Raw genomic sequence first — 22,123 nt, forward strand, 5'->3', positions numbered from 1 at the left:
TCTGTAAAATTTAGCAAACATGCCCACACAGTACAACATTTTTCAGGGATATTTCTTGCTTAATGGATCAAATCTTCCATTTCAGCAGTTTTTCTAACACGCCTGAGCCACTCAGATATGGTAGGGGGAGTTTTGTCTCTCCAATATATGGGGATGCATAACTTAGCTGCTTTAATTAGGTGAAAGGCCAGAGATCTTCTATATGCCAATTGGCGTATTGCAGTGTGATGGAGGAGGTATTGTCCAGGTGTGAAGTCAGGGGTGTAGGTTGTGATGTTTGTTGTAAGGCAATGTATTTCCTTCCCGAAGGGTTGAATCATTGGGCAGTCCCACCATATATGTAGTGGTGTATAGGGATGAGCCGAACACCCCCCCGGTTCGGTTCACACCAGAACCTGCGAACGGACCGGAAATTCGCACGAACGTTAGAACCCCATTGACATCTATGGGACTCGAAAGTTCAAAATCAAAAGTGCTCATTTTAAAGGCTAATTTGCATGGTATTGTCCTAAAAAGGGTTTGGGGACCCGGGTCCTGCCCCAGGGGACATGTATCAATGCAAAAAAAACTTTTAAAAACGGCCGTTTTTTCGGGATCAGTGATTTTAATGATGCTTAAAGTAAAAAAAAAAAGTGAAATATTCCTTTAAATATCGTACCTGGGGTGTGTCTATAGTATGCCTGTAAAGTGGAGCGTGTTTCCCGTGTTTAGAACAGTCCCTGCACAAAATGTAATTTTTAAAGGAAAAAATCTCATTTAAAACTGCTTGCGGGTTTAATGTAATGTCGGGTCCTGGCAATATGGATGAAAATCAGTGAGACAAACGGCATGGGTACCCCCCAGTCCATTACCAGGCCCTTTGGGTCTTGTATGGATATTAAGGGGAACCCCGCACCCAAATTAAAATAAGGAAAGGTGTGGGGCCACCAGGCCTTATATACTCTGAACAGCAGTATACAGGCGGTGCAAACAAGACAGGGACTGTAGGTTTGTTGTTAAGTAGAATCTGTTTGTACTTCCGGTTCCGGCGCCGCATGGAGTAGCTGTCTCTCCTCACAGCTCCCGCAACCAGGACAAAAAACCTGCCTATAAAACCGGCCCTGAAGCCCAAATCAACCCTCGGCCACCTCAGGCACCTGCACCCAACACATGGACCGGTTCGTGGAAGTCCGCGGCCCCCGATCCAATACGGCCCAAACGGCGCCGCCGCCACAGCCGCAAATCGAGGCCCCGGCTTCGGCCTACACGGACCAGCATCCAGACGCGCACCCAGCAGATATGGAAGTAAGTGGCAGCGCAGCCCCTCACGCATCTCCACAAGCTCCCCAAGCCCAGCCAAAACCCCAAGACGCCTCTCTTCTAGCCCCTCTCTCCCAGGCCTTTCAAACATCGGCCTCCACTCCACAGCATACAGGGGACCATAACACAGAGCGCATCGCACAAGCAGTTGCAGCCCTCCTGTCCCCCATGATTGCAACATCTGTGGAGAGAGCTGTAAATGCAGGGATGAAACAAATTAAAGCCCAGCTAGGAGAGCATAACACCAGGCTACATGATCTGGAACACCGCCTTTCCAATATGGAAGAAGAGATGTACCAAGCCCAAGCCACGGAACAGGCGCAGGACAAGACAAACCAATACATAATGCAAAAACTCGACGATTTAGAGAATAGGTCCAGAAGGAGCAACCTGCGATTCGTGGGGATACCCGAATCGCTACAATCATCTGCTCTAACAGACTTCTGCTCCCATCGCATCCCTGAAGCTCTAGGCTTAACAGGCCCCTGCGCGGTGGAACGCGCCCATAGAATGGGACCATATAATGAAGAGCGCAAGAGCCCTCGCCCCATCATTGCCAAATATCTAAACTACGCAGACAAAGCCCTCATTCTCCAAAAATTTAGACAAACCCGCACACTCCAAATTGATGGTGTGAGAGTCCTGATCTTTGCCGATTACTTCATCGAGGTCTCCAAGAAACGCAAAGCCTTCCAACAGGTATGCACAGAACTCTTCAAGCAACAAATCAAATTTACTCTAGCATTTCCAGCCACTCTACGCCTCAAATCTCCCAACGGTGACCAGTTATCCTTTCAGGATCCACCAGAAGCGGAAGCCTACGTGCGATCGTTACTCTCCAACAACCAACAGCACACCCCCTCCAAGGGCACCCCACTCAACCGCTCCCTGGACCAACGGAGCCCACACAAAGACTCTCCCAAACGCTTCAGATCCTCATTTCCGGAACAGCATCGCTTCACTCCTCGCTGAACTGTAACTCGCATCCGCAACCGCGGACTTCCCAACTTACGGGCAATTCCACAACTTGCCCCCACTCAGGTCTTTTTTTTTTTTTTTTTTTTTTTTTTTTTTTCATACCCTCCTTCCACGGTATCACGTAATGTATAACGCTATATTGTTATGATTGGCTCTCAGTTTTAAGAGGCATTGTTATATTGTTTCTTTTCTCCTTTCCAGAATAATATTTGTTTTGAAAACAGTTTTCTTACACGGCTATGTCCTCCTGGCTCCACTGTGTACGGCAACATGCAACTCCCCCCCCCCCCCCCCCCAAAAGTTCTACTTTCTACCCTCAAGTGCATGCACAGACTTCTGTCACCCTTCCACGGGCTTTTCGGGCCACACTCCGTAACTGTCCTGTTATGGGAGCTGACCTACACAGTGAACCCATGCGGAAAAAAGCGAAGTGCTTAGGCTTAATGGTTATGTTACTCCCAATGTTACTTCCCCTCCATGGTTTACCTCCCCCCTCCTTCTACCCCCTTCCACGGGGCCCAAACCATCTTACCCATACATCCAATGTGACTCTTGACCATTATGTAAATAGCACGAATCCTGCTATAGCTGGTGTCTTAACCCATCATACACAAATTGGTAAATTGACAACATCTGCTCATACCCCTCACAACCCCCCCTAACATGAAAATAATTTCCTGGAACGTAAAGGGTCTCAGATCCCCTCAAAAAAGAATGAAAATTCTCAGGCATCTTAAACGGCTCAAAACAGATATAGCCCTACTCCAGGAATCACACCTGCTAGCCTCAGACTTCCACCGTATGCAGAAGCTCTGGGTTGGCACTGTTCTAGGATCTGAGGCAGCAGGACGCAAAGCTGGTGTCCTCCTACTCATTCACAAAAATCTCCCCTGCTCAATCCTGTCGACAAAAACTGACCACCAGGGCCGCCTGCACACCACACATGTCAAAATAGGCTCCAAAGAGCTCATAATCACAAACGTTTACGCCCCTAACAGCCCCAACAAACAGTTCTACTCCGAGCTCTCCAGTTGGCTTCTAGAAAACACTCACCTCCCCCACCTGATCGGAGGGGACTTCAATGATACCCTTCATCCGATAGACGACAGATCCTCATCAAAAAGTCCAAACCCACGATCCACCACTCCAGCCCCTACCCTCTTCGCAAACACCATGGACTCTATCCATATCCAGGACCTTTGGCGCCTCTCCCACCCAACAGACAGGGAATTTACATTCTACTCCAACCCTCACAAAATATTCACAAGGATTGACTACTTCTTTGGCTCCGACAACTTAATCCCTTTCCTCCAGAACACCACCATACATGACATAATTATCTCCGACCACGCACCTATAGAAGTAACTCTCGACAATCTAAACCTACCCCCACACCCCAACATCTGGCGATTTCCTTCTTTCCTCCATAACAACACTGATTTCCAACAATACATGTCCGATGCATGGACGGAATACTCCTCCAACAATACCCCCCATATACACGACCCCAATCTATTCTGGGACGCCGGTAAAGCCTACCTAAGAGGCCGAATCATCTCCTACGCAACCTCCTTTAAACGCAACACCCTGTCTAAATACAAAGCAGCCAGCTCACGCCTACACCAGGCACAACGAGCTCTTTATACCTCAGACTCCCCAGCCAACCGAACGGAATGGCAGGCAGCTAAGAGGGACTTCGACACGTGGGTAAACACCCTTGAACACACCAAACAGGCCCACTTAGAAGCCTCTTTCCATAAATTTGGAAACAAAGCAGGCAAACTCTTATCCAGACTGTGCAAAGGCCCTTTCCGCCCCACCCACATTACATCACTCCGCGACAGTACAGGCACCCTCCAATCCACTCCACAAGCCATTAACAAAGTTATGCAACAATTTTACTCTACACTTTACGCCACAGATCCCATAGATACACAAAAAGCACGCGCTTTCTTAGGAAAAATAAGCTTACCCAAGATCTCTACACTACAACTAGAAACCCTTAATGCCCCCATAACCCCCACTGAAATATCAACAACCATCCGCCACTTGACTCTCTCCAAAGCCCCTGGCCCGGACGGCTTCACTAGCGAATTTTATAAGACTCTCCAACCCCTTCTAGAACCCACCCTCCTCCAAGTTTACCGGAATATCTGGTCAGGGGGTTCGTATTTACAGTCAGGGAACCAAGCTCTTATAAAACTACTATCAAAAAAGGGCAAAGACCCCCAAGAACCAGGCTCATACAGGCCCATATCACTTCTCAACCTAGACGTGAAAATCCTCTCCAAAATTATAGCCACTAGGCTGGCCGACATTGTCCCTTCCTTAATCCACCCCGCTCAATCAGGCTTCGTAAAAGGTAGAACCGCCACCCTCAATATTCGTAAAGTCATGATGGCCCTAGAACACGCACTCCATCACCCAAACACCAACCACGCCATTATCACATTAGACGCAGAAAAGGCCTTCGATAATGTTAGCTTCGACTGGCTTTTTATGACAATGTCAGAAATGGGTTTCTCTGGCCCTTTCCATCACCTCATCACTGCCATGTACACAGCCCCATCAGCAAAATTAGTGGTAGCAGGCCTCATGTCAGAAGAATTTCGCCTTCACAAGGGCACACGCCAAGGATGTCCTCTATCCCCACTCCTCTTTAACATCGCCCTAGAACCCCTGTCTAGATATTTAACACTAACAGCCCCCTTACATGGCATAAAAATAGGCACACATGACCTACGTACCTCTCTATTTGCGGATGACGTTCTCATATTCTCGGCCAACCCCCCTTCTGATATGTTAACCATCAAAAAGGTGTTTGATGAATTTCGCTTGTGCTCTGGCCTACGCATTAACTACAGCAAAAGCGAAATTCTCCCCATAGGCACACACTCTGTACCACACTGGACCCAAAAATCTATCTTCCCAGTCGCGAAATCCCATATCACATATTTAGGGATAAAAATAGGAAAGCTTCCCTCCTCGATATATCATTTAAATTACCCTCCTCTGCTGTCGAAAATATCTCAAGAATTAAATGCCTGGATGGACCTGCCCCTCTCGCTCTTGGGAAGATGCCACCTAATAAAAATGGTCAGTTTCACAAGATTACTATACCCACTACAAACTATTCCATTACTACTTCTTCATAAAGATGTATCTTTGCTCAACTCCTCCTTATCCAAATTCCTATGGCGAAACAAAAGACCACGCATTGCTCTAAAAAAATTATATCTTCCCAGGCGCGAAGGGGGCATCAGTTTACCGCACATTAGAATGTACAATATAGCATGTTTGCTTAGAACCAGCATAGATTGGATAACGCAATCCTCCCGCTATTCAAACTTCTCCCTGGAATCGGACATGGCCCATCCCTACTCGCTAGCAGGTCTCCTCCACTGCAGATGGAAGTCAGTCCCCCCCCCTCACCAACATAATCTACTGTTGAGAGACACGGCGGTGGCTTGGAGAGAAGCTAGAAAAATACTAAAGATATCCCCTTTCGTGTCATCTCATCTCCCGATTCAAGGAAACCCGGCCTTCCCACAGGGACTAGACCACAAACCTTTCAAAATATGGGAACGGAAAGGCCTAACAAAATTCTCCTCCCTTTGTAACATTCAGACGGGTCGACCACTGCCTTTTACCAACATCGCCGAATCCTTCGCTCTTCCCACCTCACATTCCTTCCATTATGGGCAATGCATCAGCTTCCTAAAGGAGACATGTATACAAGCAGAGAAAAGGTTTCCGACAAACATCATAGACCAAATGATATCAAACAACTCATACAAAACCTCAGACATTTACAAACCCCTCCTACTCAAATCATCTCCACCTCTCTCAACATCATCAATAACAAACTGGACTAAAGATTTCCCAGACTCCAACCTAGTGGAAAAAATCGTGCAAGGCCTCAACTCCGTACAACAGCTTACACCCAATGAAGTTTGGAGAGAAACGCAATTAAAAATATCCCACAGAGCTTATATGCCCTTTTCATCGTCAAAGACGGACACTAGCAAAGCCCTTTGCCCACTATGCCACCTCCGGAAACTACCCTAGCTCACCGCTTCTGGAGCTGCTCATACATTTCAACTTTTTGGGACCAAGTTCTTGCCTACATATTCGAAGTGACCCTATTAAAATTACCCAAAGACCCGCTACTCCTCATATTCGGCTACTGGGATCCTCTACTCCTACCCTGGTCAAAACTCGCCAACAGCGACACAAGCCCCTCAGGAAATTTGAAAATCAACGCCCCACACAAAGGGTGGCTCCTAACCTGTCTTCTAATCGCAAGAAGGACCATCTTAAAACATTGGATATCTCCACCCCACCCCAACATTGCACATGTCAAAAGAGAGCTTTTACATCTACTCATCAAAGACCGCATCAACACAGACTTCAAACAGAAAACCTCCTCAGACCGCTTCCACTCTAAATGGCACACCTTTATGCTCTCATCTCTTTCTCAAGAAGAAATAGCAAACATGAACCAATCCACCTTCTCCTTCTACGACTCCTACCAGCAGCTACGAAACAAAAAAAATCCTCCCATAAGAGGTGTCCCCCTGAACCATCCTTAACCATCCGGACCGCTACGCGAGCTACTCAACTCACAAATCCAAGATCATTAGCAGTCTCACATGAAACCCAAAGTCTACCAGCTATCTTACTCGCAAAATGTTCGCAATATGGCACAATGTCTATGATCAACCGGACACTATACCCTCACAAACTGTCACTCTCTCTTTCATCTCATGCCCCCCCCCCCCCCTCCCACCCCTTCCCTGGTTTGAGTTCCTACCACACCTACAGGTATTTGATTGATATTAAAGAAGTCAGTACTCGCATAAATAGTAATAATTGGTTCCATCCAGGCTTCCACCACATTACTCTATTATTACTAAGTTTGGGATCTGTATAATCTGTACAATCGTATACCGAACTGTATCCCATATCTGTGAATGTACAAGTACTTCAAACTATCTGTACACATCAAAATATCTATATACACCAAAATATCTGTATACAACACTGTATTTTATACCTTCTGTTATATGTCTGAAAAGCGAAATAAAAACTTTTTGAAAAAAAAAAAAAAAATCTGTTTGTAATTTTGAACTGGTACATTTTTAACGTGTTTAGCTCCAGCCAAAAAATCTATTTTTAAGCTTTTTGGAAAACATAGGGAAGGGTTATCACCCCTGTGACATTTGTTTTGCTGTCTGTCCTCCTCTTCAGAAGATTTCACCTCACTTTTTGTCCCAATGACAAATGTTTTTTGAAAATTTGGGTTTTTTTGTGGAACAAGGATTGGAAAGCATCAGTGGAAAGGAGAAATGTTTTTCCCATATTAACTCTTACAGGAGAGAATTTCCCTTCCTAGGGGTAGATTTCATCTCACTTCCTGTTGTCTCCTTCCGTTTGCAAGTAGGAGTCGTTTGTAAGTTAGACGTTTGAAAGTAGGGGCCTGCCCTATATACTCAGCAGAAATTTGGGCCTTAGGTGTTGTTGTGGCCACAACACTGTAAGCCCTCAGAGGGCCCTGCTGTGAAATATTAGATCAAGAATTGTAATTACATGCCCCTGTTGAGCAGGGGCAGAAAAATTGGGCCTTTGGTGGTGGTGCTGGTGCCACAACACTGTAAGTCCTCACTCACTCTTGGTGGGCACAGAAATGGGCCCTGCTGTGAAATATTAGATCAAGAATTGTAATTACATGCCCCTGTTGAACAAGGGCAGAAAAATTGGGCCTTTGGTGGTGGAGCTGGTGCCACAACACTGTAAGTCCTCACTCACTCTTGGTGGGTGCAGAAATGGGCCCTGCTGTGAAATATTAGATCAAGAATTGTAATTACATGCCCCTGTTGAACAAGGGCAGAAAAATTGGGCCTTTGGTGGTGGTGGTGGTGGTGCTGGTGCCACAACACTGTAAGTCCTCACTCGCTCTTGGTGGGTGCAGAAATGGGCCCTGCTGTGAAATATTAAATCAAGAATTGTAATTACATGCCCCTGTTGAACAAGGGCAGAAAAATTGGGCCTTTGGTGGTGGTGGTGGTGGTGCTGGTGCCACAACACTGTAAGTCCTCACAGACACTCTAGTTGGAACACAGGAACGAGCCCTGCTGCAAAGTATTGCATCAAAAATTGTAATTACATGCCCCTGTTAAACAGGGGCTGAAAAATTGGGCCTTAGGCACTGGTGCTGGTGCCACAACACTGCAACCCCTCACAGATACTCTAGTTGGAACGCAGAAACGAGCCCTGCTGCAAAGTATTGCATCAAAAATTGTAATTACACAACCCTGTTAAACAGGGGCTGAAAAATTGGGCCTTAGGCACTGGTGCCACAACACTGCAACCCCTCACAGATACTCTAGATGGAACGCAGAAACGAGCCCTGCTGCAAAATATTGCACCAAAAATTGTAATTACACTCCCCTGTTAAACAGGGGCTGAAAAATTGGGCCTTAGGCACTGGTGCTGGTGCCACAACACTGCAACCCCTCACAGATACTCTAGTTGGAATGCAGAAATGAGCCCTGCTGCAAAGTATTGCATCAAAAATTGTAATTACACGCTCCTGTTAAACAGGGGCTGAAAAATTGGGCCTTAGGCACTGGTGGTGGCGCCCAGAACCAAAAATGTTCTTACAAGCTATCAGCGTGATCATTGAGGAGGAAGAGGATAATTACTCAGGGATAGTCACTCAGCATCAGCATAGGCAGTCTTTGAAGGGATCTGAAAAAAATTATTCGGTTACATCAGCATCAGGTGCTTGGTAGCTGGTGGTGATCCAAGACTGATTCATTTTTATGAAGGTTAGTCGATCGACCGAGTCGGTGGACAGACGCACCCTGTGATCGGTTACAAAGCCTCCAGCAGCACTGAATGTGCGTTCCGAAAGAACGCTGGATGCAGGACAGGCCAGTAGCTCAATTGCATACTGTGCAAGCTCTGGCCAGTGATTCATCCTCAAGACCCAGTAACCCAGAGGATTTTCGGTGGGAAAGGTGTCCAAGTCAGATCTTGCCCCAAGGTATTCCTGCACCATGTAAAACAGACGCTGGCGATGATTGCTGGAACTGATCATACCTTGGGGCTGCGGACCAAAAAATTGTCTGAATGCATCGGTCAGACGGCCACCTTCTCCACCGCTCCTTCTTTGACTGACTGAAGCCTCAGCAACACGTTGTCCAGAAACAGGTGTTTGTAACCTCCCAGTCTCTGGGAACACGTTGCACAGACCTTTCTGCAAGGCCTCCCGAAGATGTTTCATCCTCTGCTCCCTCTGCGATGGCAAGATAAGGTCCGCAACCTTACCCTTGTAACGTGGATCAAGGAGGGTTGCCAGCCAGTATTGGTCCTTCTCCTTGATACCACAAATACGAGGATCCTTCCGCAGGCTTTGTAGGATCAGGGAGGCCATACAGCGTAGGTTTGCTGAGGCATTCGGTCCGGAGTCCTCTGGGTCACTAAGGACAACATGGTCCGCAGCCACCTCCTCCCAGCCACGTACAAGTCCATGTGTTTCTTGGGACTGATCCCTTAAAGACTGCTGCTGATGCTGAGTGCCAGGCTCCACCTTCATACTGACACAATCTTCCTCCTCCTCCTCCTCGTCCTCTTCCTGTGTGATCGGCGGGCACGCAGGAACACTGTCTGGATAAAGGGGGCCTTGAGAGGTAAGGAAGTCCTCCTCTTCCTGCCTCTGTTCTGCCTCAAGTGCCCTGTCCATTATTCCACGCAGCGTGTGCTCCAACAGGTGGACAAGGGGGACAGTGTCACTGATGCATGCACTGTCACTGCTCACCATACTCGTGGCCTCCTCAAATGGTGACAGGACAGTGCATGCATCCCTGATCATGGCCCACTGGCGTGGGGAAAAAAAAACAAGCTCCCCTGACCCTGTCCTGGTGCCATAGTCGCAGAGGTACTCATTGATGGCCCTCTGCTGCGTGTGCAGCCGCTGCAGCATGGCCAATGTTAAGTTCCACCTGGTGGGCATGGCACAGATTAGGCAGTTCTTGGGCAGGTTAAACTCCTTTTGGAGGTCCGCCAGCCGAGCACTGGCATTATATGACCGGCGGAAATGCACACAGACTTTCCTGGCCTGCCTCAGGACATCCTGTAAGCCCAGGTACCTGCCCAAGAACCGCTGCACCACCAAGTTAAGGATGTGAGCCAAACAGGGCACATGGGTCATTTGTCCCTGTCGGAGGGCAGAGAGGAGGTTGGTGCGATTGTCGCAAACCACCATTCCTGCCTTAAGTTGGCCTGGCGTCAACCACCTCTGAACCTGCCCCTGCAGAGCTGACAGAACCTCTGCCCCAGTGTGGTTCCTGTCCCCCAAGCACACCAGCTCAAGCACCGCATGGCATCTTTTGGCCTGCGTACTTGCGTAGCCCCTTGAACGGCTACGGAGCACCGCTGGTTCCGAGGACAAAGCACAGGAAGAGGCCATGGAGGAAGAAGAAGAGGAGGGGGTGGAGGAGAGAGGTGTGTCACAATCATTAGTAGTGGCATTTTGGAGGCGTGGTGGCGGAACAACCTCCAATACTACTGCACCTTGTCCTGCATCCTTCCCAGCTGCCAGCAGAGTCACCCAATGCGCAGTGAAACTTAGGTAACTTCCCTGTCCATGCCTGCTGGACCATGAGTCAGCGGTAATATGCACCTTACTGCTGACCGCCCTGTCCAGCGAGGCATGGACATTGCGTTCCACATGCCGGTAGAGAGCCGGAATCGCCTTCCGTGAGAAAAAGTGGCATTTGGGTACCTGCCACTGAGGAACCGCACATTCCACAAACTCACGGAAGGGGGCAGAGTCTACCAACTGAAAAGGCAGCAGTTGAAGTGCTAGCAATTTTGCCAAGCTAGCATTCAACCGCTGGGCATGTGGATGGCTGGGAGCAAAGTTCTTTCGGCGGTGCAGCAGCTGGGGCAGGGAAATTTGCCTGGTACAATCTGAGGTCGGTGTACCGAAAGCAGGTTGCCCACAAGTATTTGGCTGTGACACACCTAATTCTACACCTTCATTCCTCTCAGTGCAGGTCTCAGAGAGAACTGAAGGTATAGTGGGGTTGGAGATCTCAGCTGATGAGGAGCAAGGAGAGGTCCTCTTTGTTCTTTGGTGTGGGTCTTTTAGATACGCTTGCCAATGAACTGCATGGCAGGTCAACATATGTCTGGTCAAGCATGTGGTACCCAAGCGGGAGATGTTTTGGCCACGCGAGATACGCTTGAGTCATATGTTGCAAATAGCAGTGGTGCGATCTGATGCACTCGTCTCAAAAAAGGCCCACACCAAAGAACTTTTTGGAATAACTCGCAGAGACTGCAGCGCCCTGCACGTGTGGAGCTTTGGGGTGTGATGCAGTCAATGTACTGCCCTTAGGCTGACCTCTGGAGGGCATCCTGCCTCGTTGGTGATGTGCCGCCTACTCCTCCTCCTCCTCCTCCTCTCTCCTATTAGGCACCCACGTTGAGTCAGTGACCTCATCATCCCCTCCCTCCTCATCACTGGAGCAAACCTGGCAGTATGCTGCAGCAGGGTAAGCATGACTGCCAGATTGCTGTCCTTCTTGGGCACCCCCTCTGTCCGTGCTCATGTTACTGCCTTCATCGAGCTCAGTATCATCATCAGAGCCTTCCAAACGCTGGGCATCCTCCTGGAGCATGTATCCAACACTGTGGTCAAACAGTTCGAGGGACTCCTGAGGAGGATATGGTGGGGCTAGGGAAGGAGTCACTGATGACATTGAGCCGAGGGAAGAGGCCGCTGCTTTGCCAGACAAAGTACCCTGAGCATGGGTGAGAGAGGATGAGGAGGATGAGGATGGCTTGGTCATCCACTCGACCAAGTCTTCCGCATGTTGCGGCTCAACACAGGCCAGCTGCCGAAAAAAAGGCCAAGCGTGTCCCACGGCCACGTGCTGATGAGGATGCACCATCTTCACGACCAGCACTAGACACAGAGCCTGCTTGCCCTCTCTTATTGGCTTGTGACTGTCTGCCTCCCCTTCTTGGCCTTCCAGGCATACTAATGGCCTGTAGCTGCACTAAACTGGGATATATATATATATATATATATATACATATATGTACTGATACTGCAGCTAGCAAAATCAACTGCCTGCCTGTAGTATGAGAACACCACCAACCTTCTACAGGTAGCTTTAGCTGAACACTGTGCAGAGCTCGCACAAAAATAATTTGTAGTTTTAGCTGAACACTGTGAGCAGGACGCACTGCACTAACTTGTAGCTTTACATGAACACTGTGCAGAGCTCGCAAAAAATAACTTGTAGGTTTAGCTGAACACTGTGAGGAGGACACACTGCACTAACTTGTAGCTTTAGATGAACACTGTGCAGAGTTCTCACTACACTAACTTGTAGTTTTAGCTGAACACTGTGAGCAGGACGCACTGCACTAACTTGTAGCTTTAGCTGAACACTGTGAGCAGGACGCACTACACTAACTTGTAATTTTAGCTGAACACTGTGAGCAGGACGCACTGCACTAACTTGTAGTTTTAGCTGAACACTGTGAGGAGGATGCACCACACTAACTTGTAGTTTTAGCTGAACACTGTGAGCAGGACGCACTGCACTAACTTGTAGCTTTAGATGAACACTGTGCAGAGCTCGCGAAAAAATAACTTGTAGGTTTAGCTGAACACTGTGAGGAGGACGCACTGCGCTAACTTGTAGTTTTAGCTGAACACTGTGAGCAGGACGCACTGCACTAACTTGTAGCTTTAGATGAACACTGTGCAGAGGTCTCACTACACTAACTTGTAGTTTTAACTGAACACTGTGAGCAGGACGCACTGCACTAACTTTTAGCTTTAGATGAACACTGTGCAGAGGTCTCACTACACTAACTTGTAGTTTTAGCTGAACACTGTGAGCAGGACGCACTGCACTAACTTGTAGTTTTAGCTGAACACTGTGAGGAGGATGCACCACACTAACTTGTAGTTTTAGCTGAACACTGTGAGCAGGACGCACTACACTAACTCGTAGTTTTAGCTGAACACTGTGAGGAGGATGCACCACACTAACTTGTAGTTTTAGCTGAACACTGTGAGCAGGACACACTACACTAACTTGTAGCTTTAGATGAACACTGTGCAGAGTTCTCACTACACTAACTTGTAGGTTTAGCTGAACACTGTGAGCAGGACGCACTGCACTAACTTGTAACTTTAGATGAACACTGTGAGGAGGACGCACCACACTAACTTGTAGTTTTAGCTGAACACTGTGAGCAGGACGCACTACACTAACTTGTAGTTTTAGCTGAACACTGTGAGGAGGATGCACCACACTAACTTGTAGTTTTAGCTGAAAACTGTGAGCAGGACGCACTGCACTAACTTGTAGCTTTGGATGAACACTGTGCAGAGTTCTCACTACACTAACTTGTAGGTTTAGCTGAGAACTGTGAGCAGGACGCACTGCACTAACTTGTAGCTTTAGATGAACACTGTGTAGAGGTCTCACTACACTAACTTGTAGTTTTAGCTGAACACTGTGAGCAGGACGCACTGCACTAACTTGTAGTTTTAACTGAACACTGTGAGGAGGATGCATCACACTAACTTGTAGTTTTAGCTGAACCCTGTGAGCAGGATGCACTACACTAACTTGTCGCTTTAGATGAACACTGTGCAGAGGTCTCACTACACTAACTTGTAGTTTTAGCTGAACACTGTGAGCAGGACGCACTGCACTAACTTGTAGTTTTAGCTGAATACTGTGAGGAGGACGCACCACACTAACTTGTAGTTTTAGCTGAACACTGTGAGGAGGACGTACCACACTAACTTGTAGTTTTAGATGAACACTGTGCAGAGCTCGCAAAAAAATAACTTGTAGGTTTAGCTGAACACTGTGAGGAGGACGCACTGCGCTAACTTGTAGTTTTAGCTAAACACTGTGAGCAGGACGCACTGCACTAACTTGTAGCTTTAGATGAACACTGTGCAGAGGTCTCACTACACTAACTTGTAGTTTTAGCTGAACACTGTGAGCAGGACGCACTGCACTAACTTGTAGCTTTAGATGAACACTGTGCAGAGGTCTCACTACACTAACTTGTAGTTTTAGCTGAACACTGTGAGCAGGACGCACTGCACTAACTTGTAGTTTTAGCTCAACACTAAGAGGAGGATGCACCACACTAACTTGTAGTTTTAGCTGAACACTGTGAGCAGGACACACTACACTAACTTGTAGTTTTAGCTGAACACTGTGAGCAGGACGCACTGCACTAACTTGTAGTTTTAGCTGAACACTGTGAGGAGGATGCACCACACTAACTTGTAGTTTTAGCTGAACACTGTGAGCAGGACGCACTACACTAACTTGTAGTTTTAGCTGAACACTGTGAGGAGGACGCACCACACTAACTTGTAGGTTTAGCTGAGAACTGTGAGCAGGACGCACTGCACTAACTTGTAGCTTTAGATGAACACTGTGCAGAGGTCTCACTACACTAACTTGTAGTTTTAGCTGAACACTGTGAGCAGGACACACTGCACTAACTTGTAGTTTTAACTGAACACTGTGAGGAGGACGCACCACACTAACTTGTAGTTTTAGCTGAACACTGTGAGCAGGATGCACTACACTAACTTGTAGCTTTAGATGAACACTGTGCAGAGGTCTCACTACACTAACTTGTAGTTTTAGCTGAACACTGTGAGCAGGACGCACTGCACTAACTTGTAGTTTTAGCTGAATACTGTGAGGAGGATGCACCACACTAACTTGTAGTTTTAGCTGAACACTGTGAGGAGGACGTACCACACTAACTTGTAGTTTTAGCTGAACACTGTGAGCAGGACGCACCACACTAACTTGTAGCTTTAGATGAACACTGTGCAGAGCTCGCAAAAAAATAACTTGTAGGTTTAGCTCAACACTGTGAGGAGGACGCACTGCACTAACTTGTAGTTTTAGCTGAACACTGTGAGCAGGATGCACTGCACTAACTTGTAGCTTTAGATGAACACTGTGCAGAGGTCTCACTACACTAACTTGTAGTTTTAGCTGAACACTGTGAGCAGGACGCACTGCACTAACTTGTAGCTTTAGATGAACACTGTGCAGAGGTCTCACTACACTAACTTGTAGTTTTAGCTGAACACTGTGAGCAGGACGCACTGCACTAACTTGTAGTTTTAGCTGAACGCTGTGAGCAGGATGCACTGCACTAACTGTAAATAGTCTAGCTGCCTGACTGTGGTACTAATAGGATCAAAAGAACACCAGCAATTTTCTTCAGGTAGCTGTAAATACTGTAACAAGACAAGCCTGCCTGTCAGTAAGAAGATAACAGGAACGGATCTAGCTAAACTGAATACAGTGTATATATATATATATATATATATATGCAACACCTGGGATGCATATATATATACACAATACACTGTAAGTGCAGCTAACTCACTGATTGTCCTGCCTAATCTATCTAACTCAAATGAAATGACACTGTCTCTCTCTCTATCTATCTCTCTTTCAACGCCGGAACACACACTACACAGGGCCGCCATGCAGGCGGCCTTATATAGTGTGGGGCGTGTTCTAAACCCCCTGAGCCATAATTGGCCAAAGCCACCCTAGCTTTGGCCAATTACAGCTCTCTCTACCGATGGCGCTGTTATTGGCCAAGCATGCGGGTCATAGTGCATGCTTGGCCAATCATCAGCCAACAATGCACTGCGATGCCGCAGTGAATTATGGGCCGTGACGCGCCACACGAATTTGGCGCGAACGGCCCATAACGTTCGGTATTCGGCGAATGACCGAACAGCCAATGTTCGAGTCGAACATGGGTTCGACTCGAACACGAAGCTCATCCCTAGTGGTGTACCTGGTGCTGTGTTGCACCTCCAGCAAAGGGGTGAAACAGTGGGGTCGTATCTGTGCAATTTGTCAAGTGTTCTATACAATCTTGAATAGATTTTATATCTATTTTCTTGCATAGATATGCTCGTTGAGCCTTTATGGATATGTGTGTAAAAGTGTGGACCTGAAAAAAAACAGGGGGTCCCTTTGCAGATAAAAAAACTGAACTCCCCTTTGAAACTCATCATTACTGTTGGACATGTGTGCATGCTATCTGCTAAGGTGCATCCTGGTCAGAAAACTAAAAAAGCTCTACTAATTGTAAATGACAATAACATAAGATATGTGAGTGCATATATTTTACAAAAGAGAGATATTTACCTTGAAAAGTACAGATATATAGTATCAGGGAACAATGAAACACAAAAGATTTGTTAGTCTGAAATGCATGAAATATTAAACAAGGACTTTAGAATGGATAAAAAGCTGATAATTTATGTCTTCTTCCAGGCTCTGCTACTGAAATTTCAAACATAATATTGTAACACCAAATCATTATAAAACATTAATGGTGTGCAAACATCAGAAAGGCAGAATAATAAATGACTTAGTGTTACTTTAGCAAATGGAAGATGGGGACTAATTTAATTTAATAGACTTGACAAGGTAAAAATGCAGGGTATTTTTCTCAGTCCTTAAATATGCAGCATAATATATGAGCTCGTTTCTTAAAATATGTATTTTTCATGCAGAAAAAAATCCTCAATCTTACTGCTATTTTTCTCATGTCATGTTGAAATATGCAATGGTGTATTTATTTAAATCAATTCTGCTATTGCCTTTAAAGACAAAAAATAGCAATAACATACATCCAGGCAAGTATTAATAGTTTTAAAAAGAAGTTCACAGAAACAGCCCTTGATACTTAAAATAATGTTGTTTAGTTGTTTAGGGTTATAGGGTTAGTCTCAATATTTGTTCTATATATATATATATATATATATATATATATATATATAAATATTATATACATATATATATATATATATATATATATATATATATATATATATATATATATATATATATATATATATATATATATATATATATATATATATATATATATATATATATATATATATATGCACATGTACATATATACACATACATAGGCCCAGTAGAGCCCATATCACCCACACTACACCCTAGACAGGTGTTGTTAAAATCCATACTGTATAAGGACACAAATATAGAAGTGAAGATTGCACTAGTAAAACATAATGACCACCTGCTGCTATGAGTTAATATCTGCTAATATAGACAATAGATACAGTATATACTCTATATATATATATATATATATATATATATATATATAAAATACTGCAAATTATGCCACACCTGTGATTGTTCTTTATAGAGGTAATTTCCCTTATGGGGTCTTAGTCAAACTCAAAAAGGAGCCTGTAAGGAAAGACTGCTGACAATTTTAAGGTGAATGCACACATTCACTGCATTGTAAAATGACTGTCACCATAAGGACATACAGAAAGCAATTGCTTTCTGTGCATCCCGTTCACACTGCAGACGTGCAGCATTTTATTGCAGCGAACTGTACAGAATCACATGGCACTGCACAGCAGGGCAACACATCATGCTACTGTACATAAACATGAATGAAGAGTACTTTTAAACACTTCAAATAATGTTTGTAGAAAAACAAAAAAATAATACAAACAAAAACAAAGGAAGCTGTGTGTGATGTGCTCAATTGCACACCACACTTTTCTCTATTGCAGTCAGGAATGAACAGTTGCTGGAGAGGTAAAGCGCTCCGACAGCTGTCTGTTCTTGTGTGAACTTGCCCTTAGAAAGAGAGAGACATCAATCAATAAAAAACTAGAGGAAATTACAATTTTAGTTTGCTCATAGTGTCTGGATATAGGGAACTACTTGTTTACATAGTTGCATGGCTATTGTTGTTTAAGTATTTTCAAAAAATGTAAACCAGAATTTAGGCAAAATAACAGGTTCTTTTTATAGTCCACCTCTTCTAGTTGTGTTACCTTCTTCTTTGTGCCCCCTGCCACCTGGTTGCCAGAAGGAGCCCTTGGGCATACCCAGTACTTCCTGGTATAGGTAATCATGTGACCTTCTCCCCTTCCTCCCACTATCAAGCAATTTCAAAGCTCCGTGTAGGCTAGAACACAAGGAGCTTATGCAGCACTTTCTACTAGGGGCTGTGGAAGCTGAATAGGGTGGAGCAGAAGCTTGTAGAGGAGGTAGGCTATACAGAGAACCTTTCACTTTGCCTTTGAAAAAGTTACAGGTTCACTTTAGGCTGTCAAATATGACCCTTACATTAGAAGTTTTTTTTTTTTTTCACCAAAGTGCATTTGTTATAGCTCATAAACAGCAACCAGCAAGCACTTCCACAACTGCTTTTTCTTCCACAAAACAAAGAAACCATAGGTTGAAGAGTTTTGAAAATTATGCAATACCCTTTTTTCAGTCTCAATTGGGCAATGATAATTACTGTGGGGCAAATACATCTTGATAATGTTTCAGTTATTTTAAAATCATGTGTATTATAACATTTTTCAGGTTTAATGTACTCTTGTTTATGAATCTTGTAAAGTACCGTATGTGTAATGCATTTTATTGTTCTTTGAATACAGACTGGGATGGCACTAACGTACGATCCAACAGCAGCTATACAGAATGGGTAAGTGAAATGTATTTAATCGTTTGCATTTGGTTGTGTGAATTATAGTGTCACATCATGTTACTTCAAAGTGGATGTCTATCCAAAACTTTTTTTCTTAGTTTTGGATAGAGTAGGACAGAAAGGAATAAAAATGTTTTTATTTTGTAGACTGGAATGCTATAACTTTTGTAAGATTTTGTGTGTGTCCTTGTTGCAGATTTTCCCTCACTTCCTGTATGATAAAACCATTTTCAGCGGAACAGGAAGTGAGGAGAAATCTCTCTAAAGGCCCATACACACGATAGGACTTTGTACAAACTTTCCTGTGGATTTTTGTACAGAGGGCGTCGGCCGTAAACTAATTAGGCATACACACGGCAGGACTTTTTCAACCAACTTTCACCAAATCACGTGGTTTTTCAGCTCTTTACCGCCACCCTTTGGTCAACTTCTGTATTGTTGTCTGATCTTTTGCATTGGTTCTGAGCATGTGTGTTTGTACTTTAGACTAAAGTCCTATGGACTTGTGTACACACGATAGGATTTTGCACCATAGGACTTTTGTTGCTGGAAAGTTTGTCTGTTTGCACAGCCAACATTTGAATGATGAAAACCGAAAAAGTTTGGCCGATGGATCGTACACATGGTAGGATGTTGCCTTAAAACAGCTAATTTGCATATTTGTTGTCAAAAAGTCCTATCGTGTCTATGGGCCTTTACATAGACACAGGTAGCAGTAGTCAAAAACAGACAGGGATTTTAATTCTTCTCCTAAAAACTAAAAAAAATATTTTGTTGTCTTGACATACAATTTAAGATTCCTATTAGAGATGGGCTCAGGTGTGTTTGAAATCCCACCTGCCCAATCCCGCCAGGAAACCAACTATGCACATCGCTAATCACAGGCAATGAGACATTTCCCGATCTGTGGAGCTGCGAACTGGGAAATGTCTTAGTGCCTGTGATTAGTCATGTGCAGTGTCAGCTTTTTGGCAGGATTGGGCATGTGGGATTTCAAACACGCCCAAGCCCATCTCTAATGCCTATATTCAATGTTCAAATATTTACTAGTTTATTCAGACATTTCATGGCAATTTCTTTAAAAAATAATATAACTAACTTTTTTTTTACATTTTTTTTTTCTGCAGATTTTATTCTCCCCCTTACAACATTGCAACAAACCGAATGATTCCACAGACATCCATCACACCTTTTATTGCTGCTTCTCCTGTATCAACATATCAGGTGCTTGCACACTTGCTAATGTTGTGTCATATTAAAATCCATGCTTAGTAAAATGGTGCAAATGGCATACATGCTTTAAAGCGAATGTAAAGTCAGAAGGTTTTTTATCTTAATGCATTCTATGTGCAGCAGCCCCCCCTCAGCCTCCTAATACTTACCTGAGCCCCATCTCAATCCAGCGATGTTGCAGGAGTGTCTCCCTCCTCATTGGCTGAGACAGCAAATTCCTATAACTACCCCCCCACAGGGCCCCACATCCACTAGGCCAAAGATGTGGGGATGAGGCCCTTGTCCCCATCAACATAGGGTTGAGGGCATGTGGCCTTGCATGGTTTAGTGGAGAGGAGTGTCACCTGCTGCTCCTCTCTGTCCTGGTCAGCCAGCCTGGAAGCCTGCCATTTATCATTACACAGCGGGTCTTGTATTGATATGCGGCTTCTGGGACATCTAGATGCTCTTCATTCAGGGGAGAGCCGTGTCACCTGTTGTTCCTCTTTCCTGGTCAGCCAGGCTGCATGCCTGGAAAGGGTCTGGTATAGATTTTGGGTGGGACCCATGTCATTTTTTTCATGGGGTTCCCTTAAAAATCTATATTAGACCACCTGTCAGGGATAAGCATCTGGTATGTTTTTTTAATGGACCCCACACCATTTTTTTCTTCTTCTGCAGGGGATGTGGACTGCTATGTTTCAGGAAGGGGGGAGGGGGAGCTTGGCTTGCTTCCCTCTCATTTTTTGGCCACCCATGCTGAATGTACTAATAAGGGTCTGGTATGAATTTTTAAGGGGGGGCCCATGCTAGAAAAAGAAACAAAAATGATGTGGCATCCTCCCCAAAATCCATACCAGACCCTTATCCTATACCAGACCCATATTCAGGCTGGCAGCCTGACTGGAGGTGCAGCAGGTGAGCATACCCAAATCTTTACCAGACCCAATGCACTCAACATTGTGAAGGTACTTTGCCATAAAAGCCCCCCACAAGGCATGTTGTCCTCCCTGGTCCAATGGATGTGAAGGTCTGAATTAGGAGGGGAGGGGGAGGGATTTATTGTTACTCATTCTCTAAAAAATGGCTAAGCAAATAAACAAAAAGACACAATAGAAAAAATGGTATTAAAAAAAATTGTCCCACAGTGCAAATCTAATATAAATTATAATGCCCAGTAATGTATTGTAGTCATTTTATATTGTTCCCTTTAAAGAATATGTTACCCCAACATTTCATATTCATGATATGCGCCTGTTGTACTATGTACTGCTTTCCTATTAAAAAACTGGCCACACTAGGCAGGAGAGCTAGTGTGGACAGTTCTCTAGCTGTGCTGGGAACTCTGCCTGCTCTCCTCCAATGATCAGACTTTTCCTGACACCCACTCCACAGCCATTCATTGGCAAGATCAGTGCATTGCTGTTCCTCCTCCAGCTCTTATGCAGCTAAGAACAGAGGGAATGCGATCACTTATATAAAAGGGAAAAACAAAAGGTAACTATAATGCCGTACTCAGATCCTACTAGACTGGACGATTGCAGGGCCTGCCTGGAATGTGACCTTATGGCACTGGGATCTGCTTGTGATGCTTTCCATAACTTTGTATCCTGTGTTAGTTAGTTGTAGAGTCTTTGCAAGACTTATGTATGAATAGGCCATGTGTGCCTAGCATTGAGAAATACTGCTTTTATTATAGTATATGTACACTGTCATTATACCTGTTTCCTGTTGGTCTCAACTGAATGGGTTAATACACTGACACTGCGCAATTAAGTGCTGTGTCACTGTCTGGAGTGTCACGGAGTGCACTCCACTTTGTTCTTTACTTTCAGCATTTGGTAGCATCTTCTAGCCATTCATCTATTTCATAAGAGAGACACAATTCCACCTCAGTTAGTCCTTGCTGCCGCCTACAGTGACTTAGTCGCCTCCGGTCATTTGAACATTTCCTGCTCTCAGCAGCCAGTTCATCTATGTCCAAGGTTTTTACCTAGTGTTCTAAATTAAATTGTCTCTGTTAGGCATTGCAACT

General features: G+C 45.0%; 1 protein-coding gene across 1 annotated transcript in view; it reads left to right on the plus strand.

Moving 5' to 3' along the window:
- The window catches only part of RBMS3 (RNA binding motif single stranded interacting protein 3), a 1,276,696-nt gene that overhangs the window by 1,143,012 nt on the left and 111,561 nt on the right, over nt 1-22,123 (plus strand). The window contains exons 8-9 of the mRNA XM_073630281.1: nt 18,827-18,873; nt 20,004-20,100. Of these exons, the coding sequence (XP_073486382.1) occupies nt 18,827-18,873; nt 20,004-20,100 (144 nt within the window). The remainder of the gene's footprint in view (nt 1-18,826; nt 18,874-20,003; nt 20,101-22,123) is intronic.

This window comes from Aquarana catesbeiana, linkage group LG05, assembly GCF_042186555.1.
Source record: "Aquarana catesbeiana isolate 2022-GZ linkage group LG05, ASM4218655v1, whole genome shotgun sequence".
In the NCBI taxonomy this organism is placed as follows: domain Eukaryota; kingdom Metazoa; phylum Chordata; class Amphibia; order Anura; family Ranidae; genus Aquarana; species Aquarana catesbeiana.